Raw genomic sequence first — 18,388 nt, 5'->3', positions numbered from 1 at the left:
TGATGGTCCAAATGTTGATACTGGATGTATAACATAAATATCACAAAACTTTCGAGTTTATACTTTGCCCATTGCCTCTAGAAAGTGGCTCCACATGTACAAAAGCATAATGGGAACATGTGAAATGTGTAGTGTGATAAAAATGTAGATCATCCTTAGAGAATTTGATGATGAGCTTAGTATGTAGGTATCTAGTAATATATCAAGTACTAGTGGAATAGAAAATAATGTAAGAAAAAGATCTATCAAATAAATTATCCAACAAAAAGATACCTAGAGATCATTCATAGGTGCACCATTACCAATCAAGGAAGTCAAGTTTATGACTTCCAAGTGGTGACAAACTACTTTTTAACTATTGAAAGGCCACTTATAATTGGTGAAAGACCCCTTTTAAGTAGTGAAAGGCCACTTATAGTTGGTGGAAGACCACTTCTTTTAGTTCCGCAACAATTTGGCAAAATGACATGCCATTGAAAAGTAGTTGTCCACCAATTTCTATGATCCATCATTTAAAACATAATTTAAATTGCTTCATCATGATCCCACTCACTTTTAAAATTTTAAGTGGCGAAAGACTACTTTTAATTGGTGATAGACCTCATGATTACAAATTTAGTAACAAACACCACATGTTATAGGTGTGATATTGTGCCACAAGTATCTAATGGTGCTTGATGCTATCTCTTTTTGCCTCAAACTTGTAAGTATGTGGACATTTAAAGCATCCATCTCATAGGTTCCCCTTTCAAGTGATAGCACACCACCTTTCACTATGAAAAAATAATATGCCAACACTTTTAACCTATTCTCTAAAAAGTGGTGTTTCAGTAAAATATTACCACTTAAATGTCCTAAATCACTAGAGACTAAAAGGTGGTGTTTCAATTCTAAAAAGTGATTTATACCAAGGATGCTATCAAGTCAAATGTTCTATCAGTCAAAGTGTGCTACCAAATATTGTACTACAGCTCATGTGTATGACCACTAGCCAAGTACATTGACAAGTTAGCTACCACAAATCAAGTATGTATTAGTAAACAAACTTGGGTATGGAGGGTAGACTTAAAGTACTAGGTTACACCAATCATATCGATTCTAGTTTTATACCAAAGACAACCACATTGTGGAAAATATATCTTCTTGCATATGAAAAAGCATATTAGTATATATTGGATACATGTCCAAACACATATATTTCCACGTAGATAGGTGTTTAATTTCATGTCAAATATACATAGCATCATCTTTCACATTTATATTTCTTAGGAAGTAGATGCATTCTAATGTAATAGAGCACTATTAATGGTGAAAGTTTATCTTTTTGATTGTTTATAGAATTTGAATGACAACAATCATGGGAACTAGGAGTTGCAACCTACATTAACAGCCATGGAAATATTGTTTTTGTAAGTTAACAAGGATGTTGCTTCTCATCATATAGATCGAACATCGGTGGGAAAATAAAATTAGCATGATCATTCTGCTCATTTTTATAGCAAGAGTCATCCACCAACAAGGTCCTTGAGCCATTATCCAAATTATAGGCATGCTCTTAAAAGAAATAGGCTTACCAATTACGTGCTTTGAAAAAAAAATTTGAATAGCAATTTTACTCCAAATAAGAATATCTTGTTTGAGATCTCATAGAAACGACTCGATGTCTTCTTAACATGGCACCATAAGTTCCCTTTTAGAATCTTATGCAAGGCTCATGGTGAAATTGTTGGTGAGGGAGTTTTTATTGATCAACCCACTACACTAACAATCCATTTTTAGACAATCAAGAAGTTTATTTCAATATAATTGAGTACATCATCAATAAATTTAAGTTATCATGTGACAAATGTGCACTCTATCTCCTCAACAAATAGTTCTATTAGTCTCATCAGGATCTTTGCCAAATTTAATTGCAACATTCTCTGAAGTGATTCTTAACCAAAACAACATCCAATTTAGGTGATCTAATAACCCTCATCTAAAAGGTTATTTTAATCTCCTTGAATTCAACAAGTACAGTTTAAAGGTATTAAAGCAAGATGTTTATTTTAAACGTACCATAACATAATGTCTTGAAGTGCATCAAGTTTCAACTTCTATGCTCACCATGTACACTAGTACTAGTACATCATCTTTCTCAGTATCATCACTAATTAGTAGTGAATCAACCATATCTCTACCACAATTGATGTGTCTTCTCCTCTCATGTCTACCAGCTTCACCGTGCTTTACTTCTACAGTGCCTAGAGAAAAACTTAAACTCTTATGATTCATTAGTAATGCATTTATAGAAAAATCCCATAGCACAATGCATGAACAAGGAAATAATTTATGTGATCGTTATTGAAAATATTGCAATACAGTAGAGGATATTATAACTTACAATTCAAGTAAGGGTATGTATTGCACTTGGCAGATTATAAGACTATATAACTTTCCTATGGCATTTAGGTTTGGGTGATTTGAAGCTAGGTCCTTGAACTTTTTGTTTTTTAGGTAGTAGATTTGGGATATTTGATCTTTTCACATGTAGAGGCAAGCTCTCAATCACATGTACCCTCTTGTTTCTTCCTTGTTGTCATACCCTCTTTGATGCACACATCTCCTTCTAGTGATTGACCTTTTTCCATTTGCATCTATGACTCCATCAACAGTGCAACCTCTTTAAAGTCCATCTTTTTTGTGCCAAAGAGAATTTCCATAAGATCATATTTCTAATTGATTTTTGTGGCACGATCAAGCGTGATTTCCTTAGCACTAGTCACCTTGGTCTCCTCTCTCTGTCACCTGATATGTCCATAGCATCAAACTCCTTGGTTTCTTCTCTTCTAGAACTAGTTGCCACATCCACATGCATAGCATTAGACTCTTTGTTTACTTCTACACTCGATGGAGGTTCAATTTTTTTCCCTTTCTGTTGCCCATCCTCCTAGTCTTTTGGACTATATATATGATTTTTCAAAGCATTCTTCTCCAAGAAACCATGAACACATGCTAGCTTTAGGGGTTTCATGATGGCCCACCTTGGGAGTATGTCACAAGAAATACAATGTAATAAAGATAAAATACAATTTAAACACATGAAAGTTTGACATAGAATGCTATCAATAGAATCATATGGAGATCCATCTCTAGTGCAAAGTTTCTCCCCTTTTGCACAATCAATTAGGACTCAATATAAGGTCATACAAACAAACAAATGATGGATATAAACATCTAATACTTATGCCAATAGGAATCTATTTTTTTAGCACCAAGTGTTATCATCTTCACATTATCATTTAATGTTTTCTCATAGCTATGTGAGACCATTGCTTACAAATTTACAAGTGGAAAAATACAGTGGGTGGTAAGAGTCCTAACATGGTAGCATATGCACACTAATAACAACATTTTGTATATTAACATGCCATATCAACATATTTACCCAAGTCTAAAATGCGAATAGCATAATCAGATTACATAAGGTGTTTTGCGAGGAGGGACTAGATCCTTGTATGCCTTAGAAGGTGCCAAATGGTCCCCACAAATCTAAGATGGGTAGGTACCACTTCAACATCCCTTCAAGGGTGTCATACTTAGCATTGCAAAGAAATCTAAACTTTCAAAATTTCATTGGGTGGTCTTGTATATGTCTTTTTAGTAGTCTAACATTTTTTATCTGGCTTGCTAGACTTTGTGATGTTTTTTGGGACAATTGAAAAACCCTATTTAAGGGTTCCATTCAATCCTACTAAATCAAGTTTTTGATAATAAGAACTGCCAATTTAAAAGTGAAAGGATAGAGTTATTAAACACAAAAAATTGATAAAGATTGCTATACACAAAAGAAATCTCTTAAGGAGGAAAAAAAGCCAGGTGGTCGTAAGTGTATTCACACATCACAACCATAGTATATGCCACAAATCCCCTTGGAGTAATGATGTGAATACCTATAGGATATGGTGGATCACTGTGGGAAGGGTGAAATTTTTAAAGCTTTGTGAAAAGCTTTGAACTTCTCATGAGAGGGAGAACCTTCATGAAGGGATAAGGAATGCACTAACTTGAGGGAGAAAAACCTCCTATAAGGAGGGGGAAAAACTGGGTGGTCCTAAGTGTAGTCACACATCACTACCATAGTATGTGTGACTACCATAGTATACTATGGTAGTCACACATCACTACCATAGTATATGCCACAAATCCTCTAGAAGTTATGATGTGAATAACTACATGGATATGGTGGATCATGGTGGGAAGGGTAAACGGTTCAAAGCTTTGTGAAAAGCTTCAAACTTCTCATGAATGTGCCAAATTGTCTTGTGTAGGCACATACATTAAGTTGATCTCGATTGATGAAAGTCACCTTTTTCTATAATGATACTACTCCTCAATGTGCTTTATGCAAGTGTGAAAGATCGGATCCTTTGTAATTGCCAAAGTACTCTAAATATTGATAAAAATTGTGGTAGAAATGACCAATCACAATAACAACAAGTCGTTTGAGCCATTCACACTCAACTATAGTTGTAAAGGCCACCACACTCTCAGTTTCATATGTAGAAGTGGTTATTATAGGCTACTTTTTCCTCAACCATTACCAAGACAAAAGTAAATCCTATCAGTGGATACTCTAGTCTTGTAAAAACCTACTCAGTCTAAATCACAAAAAGCATACATCTATGGATCACCACCATGCGAAACACATAGATCATAATTCTCTGTGTCCTTCAAGTAATAAAATAGTGTCTTCACAACATATCAATGTTGTGAACCTACACAAAACCTACTCACATGTGATATTGCAAGCTGCACATCTTACCTAGTGTGGTAGGTATAAAGGAGTCATCCAATAGCCTATCAATATAAAGGTGGATAAATTACATAAACCAGAGGTTGGAATTATCTAAGTTTTTTAGGAGTAGCCACATGCTTATATGCATTAAGAACAAACCTTTTTTTAAAGCTCTAAATGTATCAACAATTGTTTAAAGGTGGAACCCTTTTGTTGTATAAACTAAATGATCAAGTAATAGTGCAACACTCCCAAGTTTGACATATAAAAAATAGAGCGTAATTCAGCTTTGAAGGTTGAGATTGTAGCCTTATTTGAACCATTCAATAGCATCTACTTAGGCAACTGAGCCAATTTCACATGCCATTTTTTACTGTGAAATCATCCTTGTCATGCATAGTATACTTCCAATCAACACTCTTTGTTTCTTCATCAAATGAAATCATTTTGTATCTACCACAAACAAAAATAACAAGATATATTCAACAACAAAATAAGCATGAAATGAAGTACCATCACATGTCTTGCTAGGTAAGGCAATGAAATTTGATATTTTTGATAGTTTGTAAAGTCAATTTGGGCAATTTTCTTGACTCATCAATGGCTACTCTCTCTTCCATTGCTGCCTTATCCAAATCCATTCTATAAATTGATGGATTAATATCTTTGGCTACACATGAGACTATGTAGACGATAAGGAGCCATAATCTCCATCAACTTGTCTAGTATCAAAAAGGAGAAGGATAGTATTAAATATATCTTTTGCAACATTTTATTGCCTTCAACATGAGAGATAGGGCTAAACTTTATTTTCAACAAAGATGACATCCTTGCCAATAATCACTTTCTCTGTAGCAAGATTATTAAACCTATTCCTTTACCTTTATTGATGTACACCACCAATATGCATTTCACTGCCTTTGTCATCTAACTTGTGCATTGTTTTCTTGGTACAAGAGTATAAGACATCCAAAACATAGTTGAGGAGTGTAAGATAGTGTACATTGATGCATGATGCCTTCTTCAACTATAATGCATAAAAGTCTTTTAACATACACTCTTCCATGATTTTTACATAATGTACCAAGAGTGCAACCTGCCTCATTCTCAGTCATAGATTTAAGAATAAAGCACATGAATACCTCTAACTTCATGTTTAAAGGTAGAACCATGCAAATAGGATGTATAGCCACCAATCAAAGATATCAACATAGGGTTGTAAACATCACTACATACTAGCTCCAACTTTGTAGTTGCTCGAACAAAACTATTCCTAAGTGTAACATTACATTATATACCATATTTTTCTAAGAATACTGCCCTCATATTCATACTTTTCAAGAGCCTACAAGTATAGAAAAATAGACACAATTGTCCTAGCTCATGATGGGATTAGTCATTCTATATAGAATATTTGACAAGTGGCATTGGGAAAAATAGCTCGATTCAAGGTGCTTAAGGTCGCAACAAGAAACCATAATTCAAGTGTCTAAAACATGAATGACACAACTAAACAAATCATTTGCACAATGGGAAGCAATAACACATGCATCATGTGTAAGCTTCTCATACAAGTAGTAGGTATGCATCTAACATGGGATGACTAGTTTAGAGTTTGTGTATCTACGGCACACAATGGAAAATTGAACAGACGAAGAGTATAAAAGATCGTTCCAAAGTAATAAGATCAAATTTTTGGAGTCTAGAAGTTGTAGATGGAACTTCGTGCATGAATCAATCACACGATAGTTAAGCAAAATGACCAAATTATCAACCTCATTGTGAACCATAAATCACATATCAATTTGATGACTTTCGTACCCATGTGGGTCACACTAGCAAAGAGGGAAGACTGAAAAGTGGATCTAATAATAATTGTTTAAAAAAATGGTAAGAGGGTAGAGCAAGAATGCAAACTTATGATGGAGGAGCAATGAAAGAGCAAGAGGAGATTCACACCTTTACTAGTTAGGATAATGAAAGAGAAGAAAATACAAAAGATAGGTACACAACGCTATAATGGTACACATAGGCATACCTATGACAAGTTACAATCATGTGGCAAACAATGTTGAAAATCCACAAAAATAAATTAAATCATCATCTTATTTTCTTGAATAAAGTGGAGGACATGTATTGGAGAGAGAGAGAGGGAGAGAGAGAGAGAGAGAGAGAGAGAGAGAGAGAGAGAGAGAGAGAGAGAGAGAGAGAGAGAGAGAGAGAGAGAGAGAGAGAGAGAGAGAGAGAGAGAGAGAGAGAGAGAGAGAGAGAGAGAGAGAGAGATAATCTATTATCTAGCCTTTATTACTAAAACTAGGCTACCTACACATACTTTCACCCAATAGTTACTTCTTGCTTTTGAAAAAATGCAAGATATTTAGCTCATGATTTCTCAAACTTTATATATTGTATAATTTTTCCCTTGTTTATAGCAAGATATACATTTTAAGAACATTATCCATGGTGATGGTCTTGCACCAAGTATTCCTTCATTGGAGATCCTCAACTGGGAGGTTAGTAGAAATAGACAAGGACAAATAGCGAGTTTGTGTTAGAAATGACAACCTATGGTGTCAAGTGAGGGTTCATTAAAAAATGTGCTTGGTGAGAAGAGCCACAACTTTTTTGTTTTGTTTTTTGGTTTCAAACATTATTTACAAGTTACGAGCTTCAATCATTTCACAATATCTCCTTCATATTTCTCAATGGCTAGGAATAAGAAATTGGGAGGCACAATAAGGCACACATAAATGATTCAAGGTTTGTAGATACCTCAATGAAAAGAAAACATTTTATAATCCAAGAAACATGAGAAAGCGGTGCATGAACAAGCAAAATAGAGACATAAAACAAAGAAACCCGTTATAAACAATGTGAACTAGGAGAAGAGAGAAACTAGAACAAGCTCTTGTGCCTAGTGTGACAGAAGAAGAGGAGGGGTAATTAGACCAAGAGAAGGATGTAAATAAGATTGAGTGTTATTTCTAAAGAACAGGAATTGTGATTAGAGGGAGCTAATGCGTGCCATAAGAGAGAGTAGAAAGGAAATCGAGGGAAACATTTGGCACAAAAATGCAGATGCCTTAGCAATAATTGTTCATCGATGTTGTGTCTTCCTTTAGGCAAAAGGGCAACCTAAACCTCAAAAACTACCCCAACTCAACCCTCTTATCTGGAAGAGATGAAGATGGATATAGAGGTGTTGGAGATGGAGGTGTAGGTGATAGATGTGGTAATGTCAATGTGATGAAGATGGTGGATATGATGAAGGTGGTGATGGAGATGATGATAATCGATGATGGAGGTTCTCAGAGATGGTTGACATGGATGGGATGGTGGAGATAGTAATAGTGATGAGATGCTAGTGAAAGGGGTGGATGTGAAAATCACCAAAAAATAGGTTGCCACATATGCAACTAAAAGACAACCTACTTGCAACCCCACTTTTTGGGTTGCATCTCCATTTTCTAGGGATGCACGTAGGAGTGCACCACTTGTATGAAATCATGGATATGCTCACAAGAAATGGCAGGTTATTTTTGTATGCTATGGTTTACCTATCAAAACAAAGACTATCATGAATGTCCCTTGAAAGTGGCCTGCCTACATGAGTTTGCATGCTTTCTTGGTTTTAAAATAGAAGTAGTTAACCCATAGGAAGTTAGAAGACAACCTATATGTAGCCCCAATGTTTGCTACTAGATGGGCTTTCTTGCATGCCATGCTCTCTTTAAGCAAAATATCTAGCATGTAAGTGACCAAAAGGCAATCTACTTATAGCATGTAATGTCCCTAGTTGTAGTACCACAATGTTTACTTTCATAGTCACAATGTTTATAAGTACCAAGTTTGCCATTCAAGTAATCAAGACTCTTCACTTTAGCCTTTGCACAACCAATTCACTATCAAGGCATGTTATGTTTCCTTATGCATTGCATTTCAAAGTATCAAGATTCATGCACTATCTCTAAAGAGTAAAACTATTTTTGACCGTGTTGTGCCCTTTGCTCAAGACAATTTCCAATTAGGCTTAGACCATTATTCGAACTCCATTGGATGACTCAAAAATTCATTCCAAAAATAATTGTTGTGAAACCTTAGGCAAGGCTATTGTGAGAAAATTAAGACCAAAATAACAATCTAAAATTGAAATGTGAAAGTTTTTTTAAAACATAAAACTAGAAACACTAGAAATACTATAAGCAAAGCTAACACCAAGTTTCCACTAATCACAATGCTAATGAGAGAATTCTAAGAAACATTGATTAGTCAAAAAACTTGATGTGGAAATTTTAAGCACAAAAAATCACAATGATTCTTGGAAATGTTCATTTATCTTTCGTGACAATACTTCACAATCAAACATAGATCAATTTGAGGTCAAAAACTCTAAAAACCAATGGAAAGATGTGGATAAGCCACGTACCTACATGCAAGGACGATTCTAGAAGCTTCTGCTAACGAAGCGAGTCAATTGACTCCACACTCGAAATCAGGATATTTGTCGTGTAAGCGACTTGCCAAAAACTATAAATAAGCAGCTCTCTTCTCATTTTTTCCAATTGTTTCTTCTACCTCACATCTAGACTCTGCCAAAGTACATACACCTCTATGTTTTGGAGAAAAGCACACTTCACTAACTTGCTCTCTTATTTGCTTAGAGTACATGGGGTCAACAAGGAGCAAAAGCCAACTCGAGACACCCTTGCCTTATACTTTCTAACCCTTTGTGCATAGGGCTTACTCTCCCCTTTGATTTCTATTGATTTCAATTGTTCTTTGATTGATTGTTTAATGGCATTCTTTAAAACCTCAATGACCATGATAAGGGGTTACATTGACTAGAGTTTCATAGCTTTTAGATCAAAACCTTTTAGATTGTTTAGGCATGCTTCTCACCATATCTAATGGGCCATGAAAAAGGTACCTAATTTTTTTCAAGATTTTAAGTCATTTGATTAAGAGAGGTAAACTGTATTGTAAAGTACTTTCCACCAATTTTAACATGCTATGAGCAAGTTGTTATGCTACAAGAGATAAGGTTTATTTTAAAGTGGACACCACAATTTTTAATGGGCCTTGGATAAGCAATTATGCTACTTAAGTTTTGCAATCAATATGTGTTTTATGATAAGTCAACAATGTAAACATATATTTATTTATGCCTCCAAATAATTTTTTTAAAAAAATTATAATGCCATAATTTGGCAAGCAAATTATCAATAAGTCTCAAAAAGTTAAGGTTATAATATATAGTTATCTTGCCTGTTTAATCAACCCTAAGAGCAAGGGAAACTTTAACCCAATTTCACAAGAATTTGAATAGTAAGCTAGCTTTACTACTAAGTGGGTTTTAGTTGATCATGCATGGATTGGAGCTAAACCAAGTTTTCTTTCTGATGTGAGAAGAGAAGAGGATACCTCAATGGTTTTGTTGTTTACTAGAATGTTTGATGTAAGGTCGTGGGGATTAGTTTGCTTGAATGTCCAAGTCTTTAAATATGGCAAAGAGTCATGGCTTATGAGAATAAAGAAGGGAAAATGATTAGGGCTTATTGTTTATCTTATGCTACTTACCTGATTTTGAATAATGCTTCATTTACCTTCCATAAAAGTCCTTTTATGCAAAATAACTCTGTGGATAATGTACTGTACTTGAAGGCTCAATATGATTTGATTGAGCATGAGATTGTTCTAGAAATCAATAATGCTTTATGGATGGATTACAAAAGTGCTCACCTTTTGACTTTTTTGTCCTTATTGACCATTCTTTAAAAAAAAGAAGTTGTCATTTGGCCCCTTGAAAAGAATATAAGTTAAAGGGTGGGCAGACTGGGCCGTACTACCTAGCTAGGAAGGCAAGATGTTGACATCTATGGTGAGTGAACCCTCTCTCTCTCTCTCTCTATATATATATATATAAATATATAGGGCTTCTATTAAAAACGAAGGTGAATGGGAGGTCTTTATTAAAGATTTGGGCGAGGCGAATGAGATAATGCACAATTTTTAAAGCTTTCCCTCGTCCACTGCCCTATGTTTGGTCGATTTTTAATTTGGTCTTTTCTCCCTCACTTAACTTCATTTTGACTTGAAAATTTAGCATCACACTCCTCTTTTCCCTTTGCTACTAAATTTTCATGAAGTTGCATCGTACTTAACTATATACTTTTGTATGATCCATTATAGGACACATGTTGCCTTCATATAAGAGTGTCCTTGGCTACTTTTATTTCATTATTAAAAACACACAAATTTGCAAACAGTTTTTTTATTTTTTGGTAAAGAAAGGATGGAGAGTAGTTTTGCTAAGGAGTTAACAAAAATCAAATAATATGCAAGGCCAATAAGTAGGTGAATTCGTAAAGAGATATCTGCAGTTTTTCTTGTAACCTCGTCGCTTCAGCTCTTGTGTGCCATCTTCAACTCCTACGGCGGCTCAGCAATGAATCGTTCTTCCTTGCTCTTTGCCTCGCGACTCGCCTTTGCCCCTTTCGTCAGTCGCCTTTGCTAGTGACTATTACTCCGCGTCCTCTGATTTCAGGGGATCTACCGTAGCTCCGAGTGCACTTCATTTCACATTTTCTCATTCATGCTACATCGCTTTCCTCTCTCAATCTCGAGCTGAACCCACAGGGCATCATTCCCTAATAGTTGCGCATATTTTATTAGGGCCAACACACGTGTACGATGCAAACACAATGCAGGCAGATGCCCTAAATCCCGCTGTACATCGTTGAATTTTTATTCAATGTAGCATGCAAGCTCACTGCATAAGATGTGCTGAATATTAGCATTGATTTATTAATACTTCTTCCTAACCTACTCACGCATCAAGATACACCGAATCAATGTCTCATATGTAGTTAATGTATTTGTTTAATTTTAAACCTAGTAGATAGTAGGGGAGAGCTCCGAGTGAAGCAAGCAAACTAGAGTGTCTAAATCTCTCATACAAAAACGTATTTTGGAACGATGCCACCCTCTATAAATGCAATCTACCTTTAATCGTTTTGCAACGTTTTAATAGCTAGGTACTCTGTTAGTATGTGCCAAGCATTTGAAGAGGCAGGTAGGTAGATCTGTGGATGCTAAAGGGATTTGTGTAACGGCGTGCTTCTTGGGTCATGAGAACAAGTTTCATAAATACAACGCGCATGAATCATATGTTGGTGTGAGTACCACTAGTGGGGTGGGTGCCCATGTAAGCCTTTTGGTTCATGTTGTAATGTAGTCATCCCTTGGTGCTTTGCGCTCGCATGCATTTTGTGCTAAGGATTTGCATGTGTTTGTTCTTTCCTAGCATTTGCATGTACTTGCTAAGAGGCATATTCGGCCTAGCCCGCATTCCCATGTGTTCTCGGTGGTTGGATTAGTATTTAGGATCATCATGCCTTCTCAAAGCATGTTATCCTCTTTGTGGTTTGGACTTACACCTTGGTATATCATATGTGTTTCAATGTCATTGCTCTATCGACATTATCATCGGATCCTTCATTTAGCATCTAATCTTACTCGTGAGCTTTGGTTGACTGTTTTCGTGCTTGCTTGTGCTACACAACTTTTGAGGGTGTTACCGTTATGTAATTCTACCAACCTCCTATTTCCATCATCTCCGAGAGGATTCTATGCTACATACAATTCATCTAACATGGAGGACATCTATGAGGTGGTAGGCAATCATAGGCCCTCACGTACTGTTTACGATCACAAGTTTTTTGCATCCTTTCCTCTCCTTAGCGAATCAACTGTGGCTTGAGAGGACTAGTTGTGTTAAAACATAGCAGTTCATCTTCTGATGCTTTCGTTCAGAGTGGAAAGAGAGAGTGTTGACAATCACACGTATGGCAACACCCCCATTTGGCTTCTTTCTTAGTTCCCTATAGGCCCATTATGTGGTCTTGGGAGAGGTACTGGATACCTTTTAGCAGTATTTTGGATTGCATCTCTACTTAATCTCTACACAAGGGGGGAAGTCTATGAGATTTGGAGGCATGTTTCTACTCTATCACAATGAGAGGACATTTTACAACTGCTACTCTTACAACATTTCTACTTGAGAATATGGTCTTAGCAATGAAAAGGTCTCAGCATTTACATTTGGGAAGTGTGATAAACCTCCACTGCAATCGAGTCTGCATGCCAATGGGATTGTAGCTCGAGTGGTTTGAGCATGTGGGTGTGTACATGTGGGGGTGTGAGTTCAAACCTTGGATACACCCTCTGAGGCATCTTTCAAATTTCAAGCCTTTCTCCAACAAAAAAAAATGAAGATTCGAATCCTAGGATGGCATTCCAAGTTCATATATTGTTGTAATGTTGATACTCATGTGAGGAATCTACAAATGTTACACGTAAGCTTGTCAGTGGTTTGTGTGACTTTGGTGTGCAGTGACTTGATCAACCTCTACCTCTCTTTGGCATATGGGTTGCACAACACTTCATTGACATTTGGATTCATAATGCACCTTACCAACAATATATCAAATGGAGTCTGTGCCAATAGAGTGTCCATGGTGAATATCTTCCTCGTAAGTAATCAACTATTAGCTGAAAGAGGGTGTCAAGAGGTTATTTGGGTACCTCATATATGTTCACACCACTTGGACTTTGTCCAGTGTGCTCACTGAAGTTTTGCCTCTATATACAAGACCCAGGCTCCACACTTATACACTGCATCTCCTTGTGAGACCTTGGATGAGAGCCATTAGTCCTTGGCATGGATAGGAGGCTATTGTTGTTGCTTCTTCTTTACTACAATGATGGCTTGTATCTTATCATAAATGGATGGGAGGCTACTATTGTTGCTTCTTCTTTCCTAGAATGATGGCTTGTATCTTGTCATGAATGTATGGCAGAGGATTCCATTCTTTTGAAACTTGAGTTCCCTTCATTTTTTCATGTTGCTCTGTTGTCTCTGTGTTCACTGATCTTTGTCTTTTGCTTTCACACTGCCTTTGGCATGGATGGGAGGCTACCATTGTTGCTTCCTCTTTACAAACAGTGATGGCTTGTATCTTGTCATACTGCATGGTAACAGATTTCGTTCTTCTTTATCTTGTCTTCCATATGGATATGCTTTCCATGTTTGACGTGTTTCTCTATGCTCACTAATACTGTTCTTTTGCTTTCGATGGTATCCTGTGGATAGATAAAAATAATGTGATTTGCTGCAACACTGAACATCAAAATCCTATTAAATGCATAGTTCAAGAGAGCAAAGCCAATTAGTGCTTGGATGTCCCTTTGAGTGCCAACTTTTCATAGGATATCAAAAGGAGATGGGTGATCCATCATCAGAAATGCTCCATGAAACCAAATGCAGACTTATCCATAGCCTTGGTGTGAAATTTATGGCATGATTCATAGTGTTCAGACTTTCCGTGTTTGTTTGTCCAATGTCAGAGCTTCAACAGTTTTCATATCATCTTGCTTGCCAGCGACAGCATACATATTACTCATACACACATATGCTGCTGGATCATTATTATCCAACTGCACTGCAAGTTTGAAGGCCAGCTTTCCAACCTTCATATTTCCCCATTTGTGGCAAGCACCTAACACACTATGCCACATTGCTAGATCAGCAGAAAACGGCATCTCCTTCATCATTTCCAATGCCTTCTCTAGGTGCCCTGCACGGGCAAAGAGATCAATCATACAAGTGTGATGCTCTAAAGTTGGAGCAAGGCCATACCTTGAGCTTATGGTCTCAAAATACATCTGACCCTTCTCCAGCAGACCTGAATGACTGCATACATTCAGTAAACTGGTGAATGTGACAAGGTCTGGCTTTATGCCTTCTAGGCTCATTTTGTTGAATGTACAGAAAACAAGCTCAACCTCTCCAACCAGGGCAAGCCCTTCAATAAGCACATTCCACGAGACTACATCACGAACTGGAAGCTTGTCAAAGGCTACTTGTGCTTTTGCAAGCAGGCCACATTTGACATACATATCTACCAATGTATTGCGAATAATACTATCTTTTTCCAACAAGCCATACTTCACAATCTCAGCATGTATTTTTTGGCCCTTATCTATGGCTCCTATGCTTCCACAGGCTTTCAAGAGGCTTGCAAAAGTGACAACATCTGGAGAGAGGTGCTCATGTCGCATCTGCTCAAGACAGTCGAGTGCTTGCTCTGCATGCCCATGTTGGGCATACCCTGCTATAAGGGCACTCCATGAGACCACATCACGTACCGGAAGCTTTTCGCACACTTCTTTTGCTTTTGCAACCAAGCCACACTTGGCATACATATCTACCAATGCATTGCCAATAACAATTTCTTTTTCCAGCAACCCCTCTTTAACAATCAAGGCATGCATTTTTTCACCTTTACTGGCGGCTCCTACCCTCCCAATGGCTTTCAAGATACAAACAAAGGTCACAGCATCTGGAGAGAGCCCCATGAGAAGCATTTGTTCAAAACACATAATTGCTTTTTCACCATTGCCAAGTTGGCTATATCCTGTGATTAATGCACTCCAAGAGACCACATTCTGGACTGGGAGCTTGTCAAACACTTCTTGTGCTTTTGCAAGCAAGCCACATTTGGCATACATATCCACAAGTGCAGTGCCCACAACAACATCTTTTTCAAGCAGTCCATCTCTGACGATCTCAGCATGTACTTCTTTGCCCTTGTCTGCTGCTCTTATACTACCACAGGCTTTCAAGATGCAACTATAGATGACTGTGTTCGGTGAGAGACCCTCATTTTTCATCCTGTCAAAACATTCAAGTGCCTGCTTGCCATGCCCATGTCGGGCATATCCTGCAATAAGTATAGTCCATGAGACCACATCCCGTACAGGAAGCTCCTGACACACTTCTGCTGCTTTCTCAAGCAAGCCACTCTTCACATACATATCTACCAACGCATTGCCAACCATTAAATCTTTTTCCAGCAACTTCTCTCTGACTATTTCTGCATGTATTTCTTGGCCTTTGTTTATGGCTCCTACACTGCCGCAAGCTTTCAATATACAAGAAAAAGTAACTGCATTAGGGGATAGGCCCTCCAATTTCATCTGTTCAAAACATTCAAGTGCTTCCGTGCAGTGACAGTGATGAGCATATCCTCCAATTAGTGCACTCCATGTAACGACATTCCGACATGGGAGCCTGTCACACACTTCTTGTGCTCTTGCAAGAAGACCACATTTGACGTACATATCAACCAATGCATTGCCAACAATAATTTGGTTTTCCAGTGACCCATCCTTGAGGATCTCTGCATGTATTATTTGGCCCTTGTCTGCAGCTCCTACACTAGCACAAGCTTTCAAAATGCAAACAAAGGTGACTGTATCTGGGGAAAGGCCCTCCAGTTGCATGCGCTCAAAACACTTCAACGCTTGCTCCCCATGCCTATGCTGGGCATAACCTGCAATTAGTGCATTCCATGAGACTATACTCCGTATTGGGAGCAGGTCACAAACTTCCTGCGCTTTTGCAAGGGAACCACATTTGGCGTACATGCTGACAAGGGTGTTGCCGATGAAAGTTTCTTCTTCCAGCAGCCCCATTTTGGCGATGTAAGCATGCAGATTACTACCTCTGTGCAGGTCCTTTTGCTCGGCACAGGTCTTCAATAAGGCCACTAGAGTGTGTGTATCAGGTTGCTTTCTGTGTTGCCTATGGCGATACGAAACCCAAACGTAATCCTTGCCCTCCTGCTCTTCCTCATGTGAATTGTCGGAATCCCCCTTCTCCGTCCTCGTCTTTTTCCTTCGCTCTTCAAAGAACTGTTCATCCTCCTCCTCCTCCCGTTCTTTCTTTTTGTGTGTGGATCGCCGGAAATGTTTAACTGGACTTCTTCTGAGCTCTGTTCCGGCCGGGGAAGGGCCATTGGTTGGCAGGGACCCCTGCGTCAGTTTGCACTCTGAGGGTTTGGGGCTGGTCTGTGCTGAGGGGCACGCAACACAAGGCACACCAGCACTCTCATACGCAGGAAGATCGACAGGCTTGGCAGTTCCCATGATCTGAAGCCCTAACAGGCAAGTTCTTGTCCCAACAAGACCCTGTAATGACCGAGCTCTCCTGTCTCATCCTCCTCCTCCTTCCAACCTTTTCTTACAGGGTTTATCTGACTTAGAATTTGGTTCGATCAAATTTCGACATGCAAAAGATGGCCCTCTGAGCTAAGTAGGCGTTGACGTTTATCCATAAATCGCTAATCTCGAATCTTCTCTAATCTTAGGTGCAACCCAAGACCCCCCCCCGTATGAGAGCGCCGGCAAGCTTACATCCAATGAAGGCCGGACTTACAATACCTCCGAGAATAAAAGACTCAATGACACCAAAGAAGGTGTTCTTTTATATTTTAAAAAAATTGGTGCCAAATCCTGAGTCAATGAGTTTGCTGTGTGCAAATATGAAAGAGAGTAGTATAGGTCACAAACTACTAGCTCACAAAAAGTAGTGACATTTACTCAGAGTTGAATGGGAGACAAAGTGAAGGCTGAAGGAGAGTCACCCAAGTGACTAAAAATAGGCTCACCTTGTGAGAGGTTGAATAGTAAAGGAAGGAAGAGAAAATAACTACTTTTATTGACAATTGAATGGGAGAGAAAGTAAAGGCTACAAGAGAGTTGGCAAGTTGACAAAAAAGCCCTCACGTTTTTAGCAAATTGAATAGTAAAGAGAGGGAGAGAATTTTCCGCATCCAAATGGAAATATACGCATCCACTAAAAGCCACCACAAATGTAGACGTCCAATAATGAAAGTCCATGCACAGTGCACCTTCACATCCACACGTGTTTCTAGGCTTGCTTACATAAACAACACATTTCTCTCTATGTGTTTGCTTCTATGAGTTGCTTGAGAGGTGAGCTAATTGGCTAGGTTGCCTCATTGTTGCTTGGTCTCATTTTGATTTTCTCATTTGATTCTAATGTGATTGGTCTCTATGCATGATAATTTGAGAAACATTGAATGATATTGTGTGAGCATGTATTTCAAACACTCATTGATATAAACAACACATTTCTCTCTGTGTTTGCTACTTTGAGTTGCTTGAGAGGTGAGCTTTTGATTCTAATATGCTAGGCCACCTCATCATTGCTTGGCCTCATTTTAATTCTAATGTAATTGGCCTTTATGCATGACAAGTTGAGAAACAACAAAGGCTATTGCGTGAGCAGGAGAAAGACACATCGAGGCACATTAGAGTCTTTGTTTTGCAAGTTGGCATTGCTTTACTTACATCAATTGAATGCAAAATCTATTAGCTTTGTAAAAGGTAGCAAGAATATTGATATAGATGTAGGAAGCCAAAGCACATGCCTTACTATGTTAGAATGTAACAATGGATGAAATGGAGTTCAATACTATTTGTACCATCTCTCTATAAGCTGACCACTTGTTTGTCTAATCTGAATGCCTTTTGCATGTTAAACTAGTTTGCTCTTAGGGGGTGTTATACCATTTTGCTTTTATTGATATCTCCTTTCTTAATGGTGTTAGTTAGTACTACAAATCTTGATTTTATGATTTAACAGTCTTGTAGCATGCCACCTCTGCAAAAAGCAACATCATAGACCAGCTGGAAGACATCCATATACATGTCCATAATCATTAAAATCAAAAGAAGATTAGGAGG

At 37.8% G+C, this 18,388-nt stretch overlaps 1 protein-coding gene across 1 annotated transcript; it reads right to left on the bottom strand.

Annotated features, from left to right (window-relative positions):
* Positions 1–12,415: 12,415 nt before the first annotated feature.
* Positions 12,416–17,050, bottom strand: LOC148015897 (pentatricopeptide repeat-containing protein At2g33680-like). The gene has a single exon (XM_087663948.1). It carries the CDS (start codon positions 16,763–16,765, stop codon positions 14,150–14,152), a length of 2,616 nt encoding a protein of 871 aa, XP_087520074.1. The 5' UTR covers positions 16,766–17,050; the 3' UTR covers positions 12,416–14,149.
* Between the last annotated feature and the right edge of the window lie 1,338 nt (positions 17,051–18,388).

The sequence above is a fragment of the Lygodium microphyllum genome, chromosome 23 (assembly GCF_053477565.2).
Source record: "Lygodium microphyllum isolate KBCC chromosome 23, Lygodium_microphyllum_v1.1.10, whole genome shotgun sequence".
Classification (NCBI taxonomy): Eukaryota; Viridiplantae; Streptophyta; class Polypodiopsida; order Schizaeales; family Lygodiaceae; genus Lygodium; species Lygodium microphyllum.
Note: the sequence above shows the minus strand (reverse complement) of the source record. Positions and strands in the feature narration are given on the sequence as shown.